This window comes from Opisthocomus hoazin, chromosome W (assembly GCF_030867145.1).
Source record: "Opisthocomus hoazin isolate bOpiHoa1 chromosome W, bOpiHoa1.hap1, whole genome shotgun sequence".
Lineage (NCBI taxonomy): Eukaryota > Metazoa > Chordata > Aves > Opisthocomiformes > Opisthocomidae > Opisthocomus > Opisthocomus hoazin.
The window spans coordinates 1844707-1861620 of NC_134453.1; the positions used below are offsets into that span (position 1 = coordinate 1844707).

Consider the following 16914-nt stretch of genomic DNA (forward strand, 5'->3'; position numbering starts at 1 on the left):
ATCTACCAATAAATTCTCCCATTATGCGGCGCACCGAGCAACCTATCATTAAGTATATTATGTACTGCATTACAGCCAAACAAAGTACTTAGTATTAGTCATTTCTAATTATCATTGAGCAGCATTTGCCACAAAGCCTTTGCGTCAAGTGCTGCGTTTTCAAACTTGCATCACTGCTCTTAGCATTTAAAAATAAAAGATTTACATCTCCCGGGTTTTAGATCTTGCAGTATTCCTAACGTTGCCTTGAATCCCAGACCAAGCTGGCTGAGAAAAGTAAGCGAAAATAAAATAATGTCAGCTCAGACAGCAGCCTAGGAGGAAAAAAAAAAAAACACCCAGAGAGAGAAAGTGAAAGCAGCAAATGATCAGAACAGTAAAATGAAAAGGAGAATATAGGATAATGTAAATGTTTACCAGTAATTTTTCCATTGGCTTCCAACGGCGGCTGCCAGCTGACAACGACGGCCCGGGGCTTCCCTTCTCGTGTAATAACTGTCAAATCCTTGGGAGCAGAGGTTGGAGCTGAAAATAACGAATATAATTGAAACCAGAAGTCATTCACCTTCTTTTGAATTCCTTACACGCTGTAGCAGGCATGAACTGCTCTGTAGGCATCCACCGCCTTCTTAGATGCCTTCAATTACGAGTGTCCTTAGGTGCATTTCAGACATGTAACATGGGCTTTGCCTAGAAGGGAGATTTCCACAGTGGCAATTGCACAAAACATCACGTGTGGATATGTGAGGATACGGTGGCTAGCTCTTCTCCTCCCGTTAATATCGGTCCTTCTAGCTAAACTACCACCAAGGTCTCCAAGAACATCTAATACACTCTGGGAGCCCTACAAGTTTAATAACAGTAATAACACTGGGGCTTCTCTATTAGGAACATTTGTAGGTGGGCACCAGTATCAAGCAAATATAACCGTGTATATTCATTAAATACATGCGCAGCTTGGGACATTCTAGACACGACAGAAAATTCGTAGCTTTTCTGTTTCCACTGAATTAAAGAGGGCAGGCAGGATTTCTGAGCCTGCAGTGTCTGCCCTGCACCCTGCTTTACTAATGCTGGCCACGAGGTCTCGCACAGCATCTCAAGAATTTTAAAATCATACCGTAAGACTGTGGAGGAGAAGGAAAAACGGGCAATTATTAAAAAATAGTTAAGAGAGAGAGGTAACACATCGGTGCTGAGCTCACTGTTTGTTTACTTAGTTTTGATACAGGCTGTAGATGACTTGGAGCCCATAGATAGCGTAACAGCATGGCAAACCCAGCGTAGGAGCATCCCATCATCCGTGTCCTACCCATCTGGCTACTAAACAGCTTCCCCGAATGTTTGGAGAACGGCTCCATAATCACGTTAGGAGGTAAAGCTTTACAAATCTGTCGGATCATGCTGAGCTAAACCAGCCCAACCTAAAGCACAGACACAAATCTTCCAGGTGATGAACATTCAGTGATCTTAGACCACCAGAAGGAAGGCAAGAGCCAGCCGCCGTACGGGCTCTGCTCCTGAGGAACTGATCCCTTGGAAGTAACACTGAGCAGATGGTCTCACGGTATTTGCACCAGCTGAACTTTTCAAAAGTGGGAGCCACAGAGCAACCAAGAAATCGTACGCAGAAAGCCAAAGTTTCTGTTACCGCTGTCTGCACTTCAAGAAAGATGAGGAGCTACTGGAGAGAGGCCAGCGGAGGGCTTCGAGGATGAGGAGGGAACTGGAGCATCTCTCCTACGAGGAGAGGCTGAGGGAACTGGGCTTGGTCAGCCTGGAGAAGAGAAGGCTGAGAGGGGACCTTAGAAATGCCTCTAAATATCTGCAGGGTGGGTGTCAGGAGGAAGGGGCCAAACTCTTTCCAGTGGTGCCCAGTGACAGGACAAGGGGCAACGGGCACAAACTGAAGCAGAGGAAGCTCCAGCTGAACCCGAGGAAGAACTTCTTCCCTCTGAGGGTGACGGAGCCCTGGCCCAGGCTGCCCAGGGAGGTTGTGGAGTCTCCTTCTCTGGAGATATTCCAGCCCCGCCTGGACGCGGTGCTGTGCAGCCTGCTCTGGGTGACCCTGCTTGGGCAGGGGGTTGGGCTGGGTGACCCACAGAGGTCCCTTCCAACCCCAACCATTCTGTGATTCTGTATCACTAAGCAGGTGACCACTCGCCAGCTGATGCTCTTTGTGGGCAATTTGTGGTGGACCATCTCTTTCCTACACGTGCTGGAACACCACGTTCAGTCTGCTACGTCCAGAGTCAGCACCAACGGGGCCCCCAGTGTTTCACTTCAGCTTGGTCACATTAGCTGCTCCTCGTTGGGAGCACCTTTCTCAGTCTGAAGTAGGCAGGACACAACGCAAGATCACAGATGTCTGACCAGTCTCCTAAGCCTCGGCAATGCCCAGCGTGACGTGAGCTCCCATATTGCCAGGGACGTTTACATTATTGTTATTGTCTTTGCTGACGCTATGATTATCATTAGTATTTCTCGAGAGGGTTGTGTTGCATTTGAAAGCTACTCAGCTTATAGCTGGCTCGGGACACTGGCTGATCAGTTTAAAAACAGTGGACTGGAAGAAACATCATGGACTGTGTTGCTGCTTCACAGAACTGCGAGAGACAACCCTTCTCATACATGAATCACACTTGGTTTTAAAAATAAAATTCTGCTTCTCTTTACTTTCGCTAAACCTATTCTGCAACATTCTCCAACTTCACACAAACTGTTGTATGATAGTCCTGAGCCAGCAGTGTGCCCTGGCTGCCAAGAAAGCCAATGGAATCCTGGGGTGCACTAGGAGGAGCGTGGCCAGCAGGTCGAGGTAGGTTCTCCTGCCCCTCTACACTGCTCTGGTGAGGCCCCATCTGGAGTCCTGTGTCCAGTTCTGGGCTCCCCAGGTCAAGAAAGATGAGGAGCTACTGGAGAGAGTCCAGCGGAGGGCTACGAGGATGATGAGGGGGCTGGAGCATCTCTCCTACGAGGAGAGGCTGAGGGCTTGTTCAGCCTGGAGAAGAGAAGGCTGAGAGGGGACCTAATATATACTTACAAATATCTGCAGGGTGGGTGTCAGGAGGATGGGGCCAGACTCTTTCCAGTGGTGCCCAGTGACAGGACAAGGGGCAACGGGCACAAACTGAAGCAGAGGAAGCTCCAGCTGAACATGAGGAAGAACTTCTTCCCGCTGAGGGTGACGGAGCCTTGGCCCAGGCTGGCTGTGGAGTCTCCTTCTCTGGAGATATTCAAGCCCCGCCTGGACAAGGTTCTGTGCAGCCTGCTTTGGGTGACCCTGCTTGGGCAGGGGGTTGGACTGGGTGACCCACAGAGGTCCCTTCCAAGCCCTACCATTCTGTGGTTCTGTGATTTCTACCAAAGTGCTTCCATCTCTCTGCCTGCAAACAGCATCTTTATCTTAAATACTGTTTTCCATTGTCTGACATGTTTGTTCTCCCTTTTGACATGTGTTCATGAACTAAACCTCACCTTTCCTAGGCTTTCTGTCTTTCGTCAGCTCAAAACTGTAAAGCCTGGAAGCCTCCTCCTGTAACACAGGCTTTCCGTGCTGCTGATCACCACGCGAGCCCCGCTGAGCGGCTGGAGTTGAGCTCTGCCTTCAGCAGATTGCGAACGTAAGACATTGCGAGAAAAATCAAAGCTTTAGATGTTTCCCTTCGCGCTCATTAACACCCCTCATATCAGCAAGGCTTGTGGAGGCAGATCTGGAGATGGAACTTGGCTCTGGGAGTTGCTTTTGAATTACGGGCATGACAACTCTCCCTAGCCCGGGCAGCAACCTCCAGTGAATTCTGTGCCAGCGTTGATATGTATGTTCTTTAATATCATTACGGGAGATCCAACATGTGGAACGGCTACGAAATAGGCAATAAAGATCAGCAGTGCAGGATGCCCTTAATTAACAGAGCTGCTCCATCAAGCTCGGATAATTGCATTGCAATCACACGGGGAAATCTAAGGACACACGTATTCCCTCTTATTTTCCCTTTGTTCATTAACTGGCCTGGACTGTGGTTTTCATGAAAAAAACCAATCACCCAACAAATCAATATTCACCAGCAGACTTTGTCTGGTGTCCACTGGTAGAAACCGATTTGTAAGGGCACTTAAGAGCGTTTTCAAGGCCACCAGTCACCCTCGGGAAGATACAGCCCGTTGGGGCCCAAATGGACAGATTGCTATCGACAACAGATGAAGAGGAAAAATATTTTAAGCAAAACCATAGACATTCTTAGCTATGGACAAGCAAGCTATATAGGCAATAATAATGTGGAAAATCTAGTACTTCTTCGGTATACAGTCTCGTGCAGTTCAGCGGAGTTATTTAAAAGCAAATCTACTTAGGGGTTTCAAAAGAGGGCTCAATAGCTTATTCTGAAAGAAACGCAAATTTAAGGGCAGACCCTACTCTCAATTAACGACAGCCTAGGGCTCAGGATACGTGCTTCCATTAACGCCCACATGGTAACCAGAAGTAAATCCCAGGCATGCTATTTCCCTACTGTGGTCAACTGAAGGCACGCAAAAAGGAAAGAGACAATTCTGGTTTGGAGAGGATGGTCTCATCTGCAGAGATCATGTCGTCTCCATCCCTTTTCAAATATTTTTTATCCCGCTGAACTAGGGTTAATTATAACGTGTGTTTGGCGTCTGTCATCAAAACTGCATTCAGTCCCCTTCAGAGTCTGAAGCATCTTTCAGGTCATAGTTTCCCGCTTGGAAAATACCACTCAACTGCTCGAGAAGAGCAGCTAAATTAAGCCTTCAAAGTGTATTTATTTATTAGAAGCATACTGTTCATATTAACAACAGCTGCTTGCTGGAAATGAGATATAGACGTATAAAAACACCGAGCACGGGGAAGATGCCTTACCAAACTGTCAGCAGGGCGCTGACAGAGAGAGGAACCTGGTGAGGTTCAACAAGGGCAAGGGCAGGGTCCTGCACCTGGGGAGGAACAACCCCAGGCACCAGTACAGGCTTGGGGCTGACCTGCTGGAGAGCAGCTCTGCAGAGAGGGACCTGGGTGTGCTGGGGGATGACAGGGTGACCATGAGCCAGCAGTGTGCTCTGGCTGCCAAGAAGGCCAATGGGATCCTGGGGTGCATAAGGAGTGTGGCCAGCAGGTCGAGGGGGGCTCTCCTTCCCCTCTACTCTGTCCTAGTGAGGCCCCATCTGCAGCTGGGCTCCCCAGTTCAAGAAAGATGAGGAGCTACTGGAGAGAGTCCAGAGGAGGGCTAAGAGGATGAGGAGGGGACTGGAGCATCTCTCCTATGAGGAGAGGCTGAGGGAGCTGGGCTTGTTCAGCCTGGAGAAGAGAAGGCTGAGAGGGGACCTAATATATGCTTATAAATATCTGCAGGGTGGGTGTCAGGAGGATGGGGTCAAGCTCTTTTCAGTGGTGCCCAGCGACAGGACAAGGGGCAACGGGCACAAACTGAAGCAGAGGAAGCTCCAGCTGAACATGAGGAAGAACTTCTTCCCTCTGAGGGTGACGGAGCCCTGGCCCAGGCTGCCCAGGGAGGTTGTGGAGTCTCCTTCTCTGGAGATATTCAAGACCCGCCTGGACAAGGTCCTCTACAGCCTACTGTAGGTGACCCTGCTTTGGCAGGGGGGTTGGACTGGGTGACCCACAGAGGTCCCTGCCAACCCCGAACATCCTGTGATTCTGTGATACAAGTCAACACTCTGCAAAGTGTAGGTCACGGCGTTTTTACAACAAACAAGGTGCAAGCTGAAAAGACTGCTCACTTGACTTCTGCTTTTGCCCCCGTTTCTGTCTCTAATTTTGCACACATGGTTTCAGCCGCTGTGACGCTGGCCGGAGGTCTTGGCTGGGCCGATGCGCTGGTTGCCAGCACAGAGCATGGCAAGCAGCTGAAGTGCGTCCACACAGCGTTACGATCAGCCCTGGGGTTGTTTAGTTTTGAAACACATCCCTTTAGCTCTTGAGTTGGATAGAAGCAGTCATTCAGGCCTTTTTACTAAGTGGATAAGATGGGAACTCATGACTTTGAGACACGTAGAACTTCCCAAGTCAGAATTTTGAAGTAGCAAAATCAAGTATCTAATAATAAGAGAATAACCGTTCTCACCTGATCTTGGGTTTCTTGGAAAAGTGAAAACTGTTTTAAATCATCAGCATTAAAAGTCACAGCTACTCGTTATATTACGGGGCAAAGCGCTACACACACGTTCGACCACCTCCTAACTTCTCGCAAGGACACCAGCGCTCAGCAGAGTAACTGCTCTGCTTTGCTACCCATGAAAAGAAGTGAAGAAATACAGGTAATTTTGTATACTCGCTGTCAGCTTATGCAGTTAGGATGCACCTGGACAAGGCTTTCGATGAGAAAGAAAAACCAAAGCAGCCCTTCCGTACCTGCTTCATAGGTGGTGGCGTGTGCGGTCATGCTCCAGGTGCTGGACCGCCGACCTTTGGTGACCATGACGGAGAACTCGTACATGGTGTTTGGCTTCAGGCCTATCACGGTGTGGCTCAGAGCGGTCGTATCTGCTGACTGCGAAGAGAAGGAGAGGAGAACGCCTTTAAAGCCACTCTTTTTGCTGGTAGCCAAGCGAAACACAGCTACAATGGATTCTTTTTTCAAGCAAAATAGCTCTATTGCTACTGCATACCTTAACTGTAGTATTTTTAGTACCACAAATACGATAGTAAACTTGCTGCCTGTAATTTAGGCAGTTAAATAAGTTATGGCAATGCTCTCTTTTTTCCCCAGACAAAGCAATCTGTCACGCATTTTTTTTCAAATGTAAATTGGAAGCTAACCCTACGTCCTTCATCTATGCCTGTATGAGGAAAAAAACCCCAGGAACATTTCTGTAACTTAAAGAGTCATTTCCAGCCACTTTGATGGGTTCCCTCTAAAAAGAAAATAGTTTTTAATATCTACTGATTTTTAGTGGAGGCTCAGAAAGCATTTTTACCACTAGAACAGTCCTAAGGCTTCCAAGTTCCTGGGGTTAACACATATTTATGATAGAGATCAAAACATGACCCGGGACTCCTGCATAAAGATGCATTTTTGTATTCATAAAACAGGCTTCTGCTTGGTTAAACGTGATGTTTATATATTAGATTATATTTGAAATATATTATTGACCTGCCTCACTGCGATGCGTTACGAACAACTAAACGTATTGATGTTGATGTGAATATTAAATTGTTCATTTCTTTTTAGCTGATTTAGCTTTTTCACCTCCGCCCGCAGGAAGGAACAATTTGAGCCAAACTGCCCTGGTCTCAAAGGAGACAGGCGAGAAGGAAATTCTGGGACAAAGCGGTGACAACCGAATAAAATCCATTCCCACGCTTTTCAAGCCACAGAGCCCGGCGTGCAGTCCACCAGCGTCAACAACTTCCAGGCCGGCGAGTTAAAGGCGCTGGGCACTTTTACACGTTTATACACCTACAGATCTAAGGTTTACTGAGTAAGGACAACGTACGTGTGACTTTGCACCAGAAGACTACCTTGATGTGCACACGTGGGAAGCCGTTCCCAAGAAGGTATCTTGCTGGCACGCATCCGTAGTGCCATTCTGATGGTAATCATCAGATGATTCAAAAATAAACTGACTTTTACTAAAAATGGGAGGCTGAGCTCCCAGCACACCACAGAATAAAGCAGTAATATTCAAGGGGGAGTGGGAGAAACGTACTTTGCAGAGGCATTAATGAATGGGCTATATACGCCTTCAGTACGCTGTTTTATCACCAGTGCTCTGACAGATGTTTTGCATGCTACTTAATAGGACGACTTCATGCAATACCAGATTTTATCATCTTCATACTCGGTTAAAATTCCTAGTTCTTGGAACTCAGCGGTTTTCAAATTTATCTGTACTCGGGGGTTTACTCCAGCAGAGAATCCCCCTCTACAGAAAGCTGAAATACGGAAGCGAAGACAGCACTTAAAACATATGTATTCATAAACGGCCCAACTAAACCACTCAGCCCCTTGCCAAAGATGCCAAAATCTACCTGCTAGAGTTGAAACCAATTATTCTTTAACTAAAGGCTGGATTGAAAGATGGGGAATAATAATTTTCTCCCCCAGACAAGATTTTTGGAAGAAATCAAATCATTTATAGCATAAAATGCTCCTCAGCATGACTGAGGGTAGCGAAATTTGATAACTATGATTATGGAAGTGCTCAGATATTGCAAACAACCAGGAAAAACGCACATGGAAAAAACAACAGGGTTTGAACCCATGGCTGACCAAAATAGTCTTTAGCAGAACATAAAGACATTGGGCTCCTATTGATAAAAAGAAAGTTATTTGTCTCCAGCCGGGTGTTTTTTCTTTGACTGTTTGGCTTAATAGGCAACATTAGCATTTCAATAGCTAAAAAACGTCCTTCAAGTTCACACCACATGGAGATGAAGTTAAGATCGCGTGGAGATGAAGGGGGTGCAACTGCTGCAAGCGCCTTTAGTAACGCCACGCCATGCCTGTTCGGCTCGGTTCGTACGAGGGTTGGACTAGATGACCCACAGAGGTCCCTTCCAACCCCTACTATTGTGTGATTCTGTACAAAGTGAAGTTGGGCAAAGTTAAATTCATAAACTTCCAACTTCATTATATCAGACCCGATACACGTTTTTGAAGCGATGGCGGACTTGAATGGGAAAATCTCAAAAGCCTTGGAAACTCAAGGCCAAACTCAAAAGCCTTGGAAACTCAATGACAAAGGCAAGTGCTACAGGAATCTGTTCGTGAGCCTGACCCAGATCCCTCTGAAGAAAACGGAAGCTTTCCCCCACCGTTTTCAAAGATATAGGTTGAAAAAATGTGGTTCTTTCAAAAAAGCAGACCCTCTGATTTTTGATTGCTTCTGCTTTGAAAGTTCCAGCTGAACATGAGGAAGAACTTCTTCCCTCTGAGGGTGACGGAGCCCTGGCCCAGGCTGCCCAGGGAGGCTGTGGAGTCTCCTTCTCTGGAGATATTCCAGACCTGCCTGGACAAGGTCCTGTGCAGCCTGCTCTGGGTGACCCTGCTTGGGCAGGGGGTTGGGCTGGGTGACCCACAGAGGTCCCTTCCAACCCCTGCCATGCTGTGACTCTGTGAAATGAGTCAGACCGGCTCTTTACATGCTACCCACAGACTGGTCAACTAGAGATGATGGCAAAAAAAGGTAATTTCACTCTTTCTCCTCTCCTGTTCAGCCTCCAGCTCCTCGACGGCTCCCGGATCCCCGTGTGGTGGCTCTGCGAGAGATGTCCACCTGCTCGCGCCAGCAGAAAGCCAACGAGCTCAACACCTCCAAGCAGGACCTGCTTCTCCTACCCACCGGATTAATAGGGCTATTTTCAATCATTTTTGTTTGTCACCCATCATCTCCCACTTCGCGCAGCTCAGTAAGCGCATGGGGATGCTACAGAAGATGTAATCATGGACTATGATGGGAAAAGCGTAACGCTGTCTTTTCTGGACCTTCGACTGCATCACTAGAGCTGCAAACTGGGACTCGCTCCTCTTCCCTGGGCTACACTCCGTCGGGCACGGAAATCCATCTCTCAATAGCAGTCAGATCAAGGCAGGGCACACAAAACATTACAATGCATCGTTTTGGCATCCTTAATTACCTTGCTACAACGGCAGGAGCATACAAAATTTGGGTTTAATATTGCAGATCAGCGTGCCGTGATCTGATGTGGACAACAGCGTGCCAGTAGATGTAAAAGCAAGGTACGGGGCTTTACACCTTACAAAGGTGTGCTATTATTTAAAAGCTTTGCAGTGGGCCAGCACCTGCAGCAAAAAGCCACCTGACCTGAGTCTCCTCCCCGCTGGCACGGGAGCAAATCAGGGGTAACGCAACTGGAACGGATAGTTTGCAGCGGCACGTTGGCTCAGCCGAGTGCCAGCGAGTTAAATTCTGACTGAGGTCTGTACCAGGGAGAGCTGCAAAATCCCAACCAGAGAAGAGACTGAAGGCAAGAGCTGCTCCATCACCATTCCCGCTTCTTCCAAGAATGACCCGGGAAGGATTTCGAGATGAGAGTCCAAACCTAAAGAGGCGGAGAGCCATCCTCTGGGGTTTAGAAATGCGAACTTATATTTAGAGACATCATTTAGGCTCTAATCGGAGGAGCCTCTGTGCTGGATACAGCAGAGCCGGCTCCATGGTGCTTGTAAAAACGACTTGTCTGAGGCTGTTTTTTTTAGGACAGAGAAGAGTAAAAAGAACGAGGCACCCACTTGCAGTATAAAAATACATCCATAGCAAACAACTCACTATGGATCAATACGATCCTTTAGGCAAGCGATAACAGCTATTATGGTAGGGCACGGGGGGAAGGACATGCTCATCACAGGGAAGGTGGATGTTATATGAGATGCAATATATAAGCCGACGATAGAGGGGAAAGGTAGCTTCTTGTTCAAAACCAAGCAAACAAAAAAGCCTGAGGGCTGTGCTTGTTCCTTCCCTTTCCCTGTCCCACCGTATCTCTCCGCTGTACCGCACCTGATTCGGTACCGCTTTCGTTAGGACTTGAAAAGAAATGGTCACGTGGAAAGTAGTGGGCTGCTGTCAGCTCCGTTCTAATCGAGTTGTCTCATACCTTCATTTTTTCGCTATTTGAGAATACCTAATCTGGGCGGGTGGAATTGGGTGGGTTTGCAATTGGTATTAACTGAAGTAGAAGAAGTTCCGTCTGAAGCCGAGGAAGAACTTCTTCCCTCTGAGGGTGACGGAGCCCTGGCCCAGGCTGCCCAGGGAGGCTGTGGAGTCTCCTTCTCTGGAGATATTCCAGCCCCGCCTGGACAAGGTCCTCTACAGCCTACTGTAGGTGACCCTGCTTGGGCAGAGGGTTGGACTGGGTGACCCACAGAGGTCCCTTCCAACCCTGACCATGCTGTGATTCTGTGATTTCTTCCTGCTCACACTACGCTACTGCGCTACCAAATCTGTGACCAGTTTATATGGGATCGGTAAAGATTAAAGATCAAAACTCTCAACAATTCACACGTGGAATTAAAACATGGCATTTTCACCCAACTAAACACATATCTTTCTAGGAAGCAGTAGTTACCTAGGCAAGTTTCCTTTTGATTGAAACGGGAATTTTGGTTGAGGGAAGTTCATAAAAGCCAATTCAGAGTCTTTGCAAATGAAATACGAACAGATGCAATAGCTCATAAATTCGTAACGTGTTAAAATTTCACCTTGTACTTAGCACTTGTCGAATAGCTCGTTCTCCATCGGACCGTGTAGAAGCGAACCTCCGTAGTCTTTTGGTTCTTTGGGACAGAGTTGTCTGCCCAGATGACCCTCACTGCATCATGCGTAAGTGCAACAGCCTGGACACCTACTGGTGGGAGCATGGGGGTGGAGATATCTGGGACTGAGGTAGGGAAATCATCAAGCAAAGGATAAAAATCAACTTCTAATGGATCAATGGGGTCTGGGTCCATACATCACCAAATGAGCATTCCAAAATAAATGAACAGGTAAGTTCAACAGAAAAAAACAAACCAAACCAAAACACAAACAGCCACCAAGGGGCACACATCACAATGGGTTAAATGCATGGCATTAATGAGGAGGGGGAACATGAGGAGAACAGAAAGAAAGGCATTAATGCAAAATGAGAACGCATCAGCAACACTTCAGTTACATCACTACTACAAACCCAACCAGCGCTAAGTGCTATTTCTCACAACTTGCTTCCAGATACGCTGTGTTTTCTCCACACGAGAAGTCCATGCACAGTCTTGCCTTAAAATGATTTACATTTTCTTAAAAAAAAAAAAAAAAGAATCACTTAAATGACACATTATTGGAAACACCTACAAAGTGGAGAGCGTGTCATCTTCCAACCTCATTTATAGATGCAACCTACTCTCACATGCCTAGGAGTTACCGATGCTTTTCTCTCCCAGCATCCTTCTCCAGGGTCTTTTGCTGTTTTGGGCTCTTGAAAGGAACATCTTCTGCATCTGCTGAAACGTTTGTCAGGCAGAACAGAACACGGCAATTCCACTGCTGAAGTGAAGACCTTGCAACGGTTGGTTGAACACTCTTGGCGAGATGAATGTGCACATCCAGGCATGGAGCTGTGGATTGTCTTCAAGTGGGCTTCCTCCTCAAGGAACAGGCACGGTTCCTCTCCCGTGTGTCTGTGATTGGGTGATCTTAATTATCGAGATAGCTGCTGGCTCCTGCCCTTGGGGCTGCATGGTGATGGCACTCACACAGGAACCAGAGACTGCTCCTATTCAGTTTAAACACCTCTGTCCTTGTTGAAGCACCCGGTGATCTGCTGGCCCATCTTTTAAAACTCTACTTACTGACTCCTTATTTACCACTTGTCATTTTTCTAAATACAATTTCAAAATGCAATGGGGAAAGCACAGCAACGGCACGCCAAAAGGTCGTTTGCTTGTTTTCGTCCCCCTCATATAATACGCTAATTAATTAATCAAAGCATAAATGACTCTAGTATTTCCTCACTGGCATTTGCTACAGTTTGCCTGCTCCGTGTGCACCTCCAGCTCCTGACACTCTTTGATCACCCCTGTTTTACGGTTTTGTAATTCATTATTCAGAACTCCGGCAGGTCGCAGCCTTCAGAAGGAAAAACAGAGGAGACGAGGGTGTTTAAAATGTATGACAAGCCATCAGGTTCCACCTGCTTCTTTCGTTGCTTCCTGCATCAAAAGCTGCTTTCTAAGTTTGAATATCAGCTCTGAAGCAAAAGAACCAACCTGGATGTTGCTGCTGTGATCCAAAACTCAAAGACACTTTCTGCACGGGGAGGGATGGGCACCTGAATCTCTTTTTTGCCCAATCCCAGTGAATCGAGCTTCTGCATGGTGAAAGGAAACAGCTTCTTTTCCTGAAGTTTTCCAAAAGAACTGGCTGGAAACTTTGGAAGGTGAGCAACACCCATTTCTGTTGGGTTTTTTTTACAAACTAACGGTGAAAGCTGATGCGACCGGAGCCGAGTTGGTGTTTTAACAAATACTGCACTTTCTTTCTCCGTTCCCTGCCATACTGAAACCTGAATTCCTGCTGTAGAGGAGATTACGGAAAGAGGCTGGGTTTAGCAAAATAAATGGTCAGACTCCATCAATCCAGATAATTCAGTTTCTGAAACACGTCACCACTGACCTGAAGAAGAGGGGAAATGTCTCTAATCCACCAGCGGCTGAAAACACGTCCCTAAATACATCCGCCATTTCCCACCAAGGATTCATTTGCTGTTATTTACATGTGGACATCTGTCATCTGGAAATTGCAATCTCTTGACCGAAACCAGCTTCTCGCTCTCTTTGGAGCTGTTTTGCAAATACACCCCATATCCACACAAGCAGACACCAAAGTACGTTTATAAATATGCTAAACGGGCACACAAAGGCACAGTTTCGGGGCTTTTTCGGTGCTCAGGGAACACAGATCCCGTGCCTTCCTGCTCTGCTAAGAGCATTTTTTGAGATGTTCCTCCACGAACGACCAAAGCCGGGTGGGAGGTGGTGGGAAGCTCCGGCTACAGACGTCTCTCAGCAATTAAAACACCGAGGTGGACTTCTCGCAGATGATCATCGGGTCGGTTCACCAAAACAGAGCCCAAGCCTGAATCACCTTTCTCACTCCTGGATATCGTTTTGTTTATGAGAGGTTATACACAGACGTAAAATCAAATCCCACGGGCCAGCTGGGTCATTTTTAAATAGAATCGACTGGGAAAAAGACCTTAAAAATACAGGTATATATGGATCCTGAGGCAAACTCATTGGAAAAAGATTTTACAAGACACACACTCAGTAAGAATGACCTCTGTAGACTGCAGACAGGAGAAAGATTAATAATTCTCAGCCAGAAGTTCCCTGACACTTATTCTATCTAATGTACCTTGTTACAGTTGCCCTTGATGGTGTAATTAATTTTTTTTTTATTAATATCTTTTTTTTTCTCCCCTCCTTCTGACTTTCCAAGATTTCTCATGGGAATACTTCACAAAGCCATGTGGATAAAAGCTGGTTTTCCTCGCAGAGCCACAGCAGTGCCGTTTGGTTGGATTTACTCCTCGTGCTCCACCCAAGCCAGCGTCAGCGATGGGGTTTGCTCTCAGTGACGCAGCTCCCGTTGCGGGCAGCTCCGAACACCATGGGTGGAACGCGAGAAAAAAACCCAACGCCAAACGGCGGTGCCGCTCCAGAGGGAAAACGCTCTTTTGTTTTCGCTCAGTTCTGTTCTTTTAACCCCTCATCAGTCCCACCCACAGACCAGCGACTGCAGAAAAAAGCCCGCGAGGCAGTGCTATGCAAGAATAATTCTGATTTTCTAGTTTTGCTAGCATCCCAGCAATGCGTCTGTGAAAAGCAGCTTCCTAAAAATCACTCTGCTCCGTTCCCGCTCGGTAATCCCTTCCGTGAGCCTTCTCCTGCCAGGAAAATCTCATCACTATGTTCTTTCACCTTCTGCAACCCCTCTACGTGCTTTCGCAGATGCGCATGACGACAGCATGTTTTGAACTAAATCATTTTCCATTCAACTGCTTTAAAAAGGGAAGGAAACAAAAATAATTTCACCTAGGCTTAAGTCAGCAAAGTTGTTCACCACCAGCCTGCCCTGATCTTTAAATATTTAAATTGCTTGGGAGTCATGCTTCTCCCCAAGCCCACCAGCACCGAAGAGCAAGCGCCTGCGAGCATCCCATTAAATCTGTACAACCAGCTTCTCGAAAGGGTAAATAATTCATTCTACCTGTGTATTTACACTAAAGAGGAAAACGAAGCTGGTCTATTCTAGCAGGGACCTGGAGACTGCAGAGCTCTTTTCTTCCTTCGCCTTGACCAGAATGGTTTGCCCAGCGTGCACCTTTGGAAGGCAAACGTTGACTGCTGGGGAGCAGATCGCGAATCGGCGTCTGCAGCTCACCTGTCATCGACCTGGTGGTCGCGCTTTCGTACAGAGGCACCCCTTCGCCCGCGTTGTTGAAGGCCTTCAAGGAGATCACGTAATGGGAACTTGGCTCTGCAGGAGAAAACAAATAAGGCAAAAACAAAGCACACACTGTTAAAAGTCCGAGCTGGGACGCAGAACGGATGAGCTCTTTCCTGAAAAGCAAGAAAAAAGAAAATAAAGTTACGCAAACGCCTGCGTGTAAGTGATGAGCACAACCACTGCCCATCCTTTTCGTCTCCCTTCCAAAAGCTTTATCTCCCTAATGTCCTGGTGCTACCTTTTAAGTTTTAAAGTTCTCCTTTACATCATACCTGCAGCTTTGCCTGTATAAGAAAGTCGGAACCAACTCCTATCAGCTGCACCTCCCGACCCCGAGCAGGGGAAGCCACGGAGCTACGTGCAGGGCTACACGGAGGCGAGGGATGCTGCAGGGTACCAATGCCATCCCCATCACTCCTGGACGCTGAGCAAAAAGCCTCCCTCCCTAACTTCTTGAGGTCAGAATGACATCGGGAACAGCCATTTTACCTCTATGTTGTAAATATGGAGGATGTGGAAGACAACAAATAACACCCGGGAATTAACTTCTGGGTGCACGGCCGGGCTGTGCTGGTCTGCGTGTCCTAGTTTACCACGGGGTTACTCTAAATATACCCCTAAGTGAAAACAAAGTGAAAGGAGCACGTCAGTTCCATGCTGTTTTTCGCTACTGTTTTCTGAGCAAAACAAGGCAATCCATTTTCCTGATTTTTTTCCATGTGAATTGCTTCACCCCCCTCTTTTTTTTTTTTTTTTTGTAGCTGTTAATTCTATTTGTACAGAAGAAAATTGCAGCTGAATACATTGGGCGCTTCCACACCTGCCAAAGCTGCGAATCGCTTCTTCAAATTTCTTTACTGAAAAATAACAAATGTTTGGATGTGAGGAGGCATTTATTAACGCGACATTGCAAAAGACCTGCTGCAGAATTACCTATTTCATCTACATTAACACCAAATCAGCTCTGCATGATTAATACTATTACAGGGAACCTGAAATGAGTAAATAATCTTTAAGTACTTCTTGCCTATTGTTACCAATATCCATTCCACCCACATACTTAGTACTTAATCTTACGTCCAGGAGAAACAGTGACATATTTGTTTAATATTCAGGTGACTTCTGCGCTTCTATCGCAAAAGAGCTAAACTTTAAAAATTGCCAAATGAATGACTGGTGCATTAATAACTCTCTGCGCTAAGTATGGTAAGGTTATTAATTCAGTTGGTACTCACCGTAATTTCATTATTCATAAGGAAACTATTTTGTATTCACAGAGATGTGGCATACATTTTCATATGATTTCCACTACAGATTAGCATACTACTTTTAATTTCTAATTTAACTAAGTGTTGTAACTCTCCAGATTCCACACGAAGATTTATTTATTGAGACACAAAATCATTATTTAGCTGAGAGTTTAATAATGTCACATCCAGTAGGTTCTGCAGAAGAAAAAGAAACCCATATACACAGTCTAGACCGACTCCATCTCTTCCTTCTACCCATGTCCCAGCTGCTGTGCCTGTTCAGGAGTTCTGAATGACGTCTGGAAGAGCGATGTAAGGCATTAACACAGACCATTCACTAGGGCAGACTTTGGGAAATGCAGAGAAGAACACCAAAAGATGAAGTTTTAGGACTTTGAGACACACCAGCTATTTGCTCTTAGCAGCAGCGGACACGGTGACTATACTGAAGAGGACATATAGAGACAGACAGTGGATTAATCTTACTGCTTCTGTACATCAGGCGCGTGGTTTAGTTTATAATGGCTGTCCCTGTAGCGACTGAAGAGCCAAGCACCCCTGAAGGACAATTTGTCCCACGCTAAGACAGGTATTTCAGAAACAGAAGATGAATCAGCCTCTAAGGGTTGGTACGTATCTCCACTGGCCACGGCCAGAGCAGACATCTGGACTTTGT

General features: G+C 46.5%; 1 protein-coding gene across 1 annotated transcript in view; it reads right to left on the reverse strand.

Annotated features, from left to right (window-relative positions):
* LOC142365643 (netrin receptor DCC) overlaps nucleotides 1–16914 on the reverse strand; it is a 678995-nt gene that overhangs the window by 77434 nt on the left and 584647 nt on the right. The window contains exons 16-19 of the mRNA XM_075446652.1: nucleotides 14923–15018; nucleotides 11205–11443; nucleotides 6392–6530; nucleotides 418–525 (exon numbers count right to left, since the gene is read on the reverse strand). Coding sequence (XP_075302767.1) covers nucleotides 418–525; nucleotides 6392–6530; nucleotides 11205–11443; nucleotides 14923–15018 — 582 coding nt within the window. The remainder of the gene's footprint in view (nucleotides 1–417; nucleotides 526–6391; nucleotides 6531–11204; nucleotides 11444–14922; nucleotides 15019–16914) is intronic.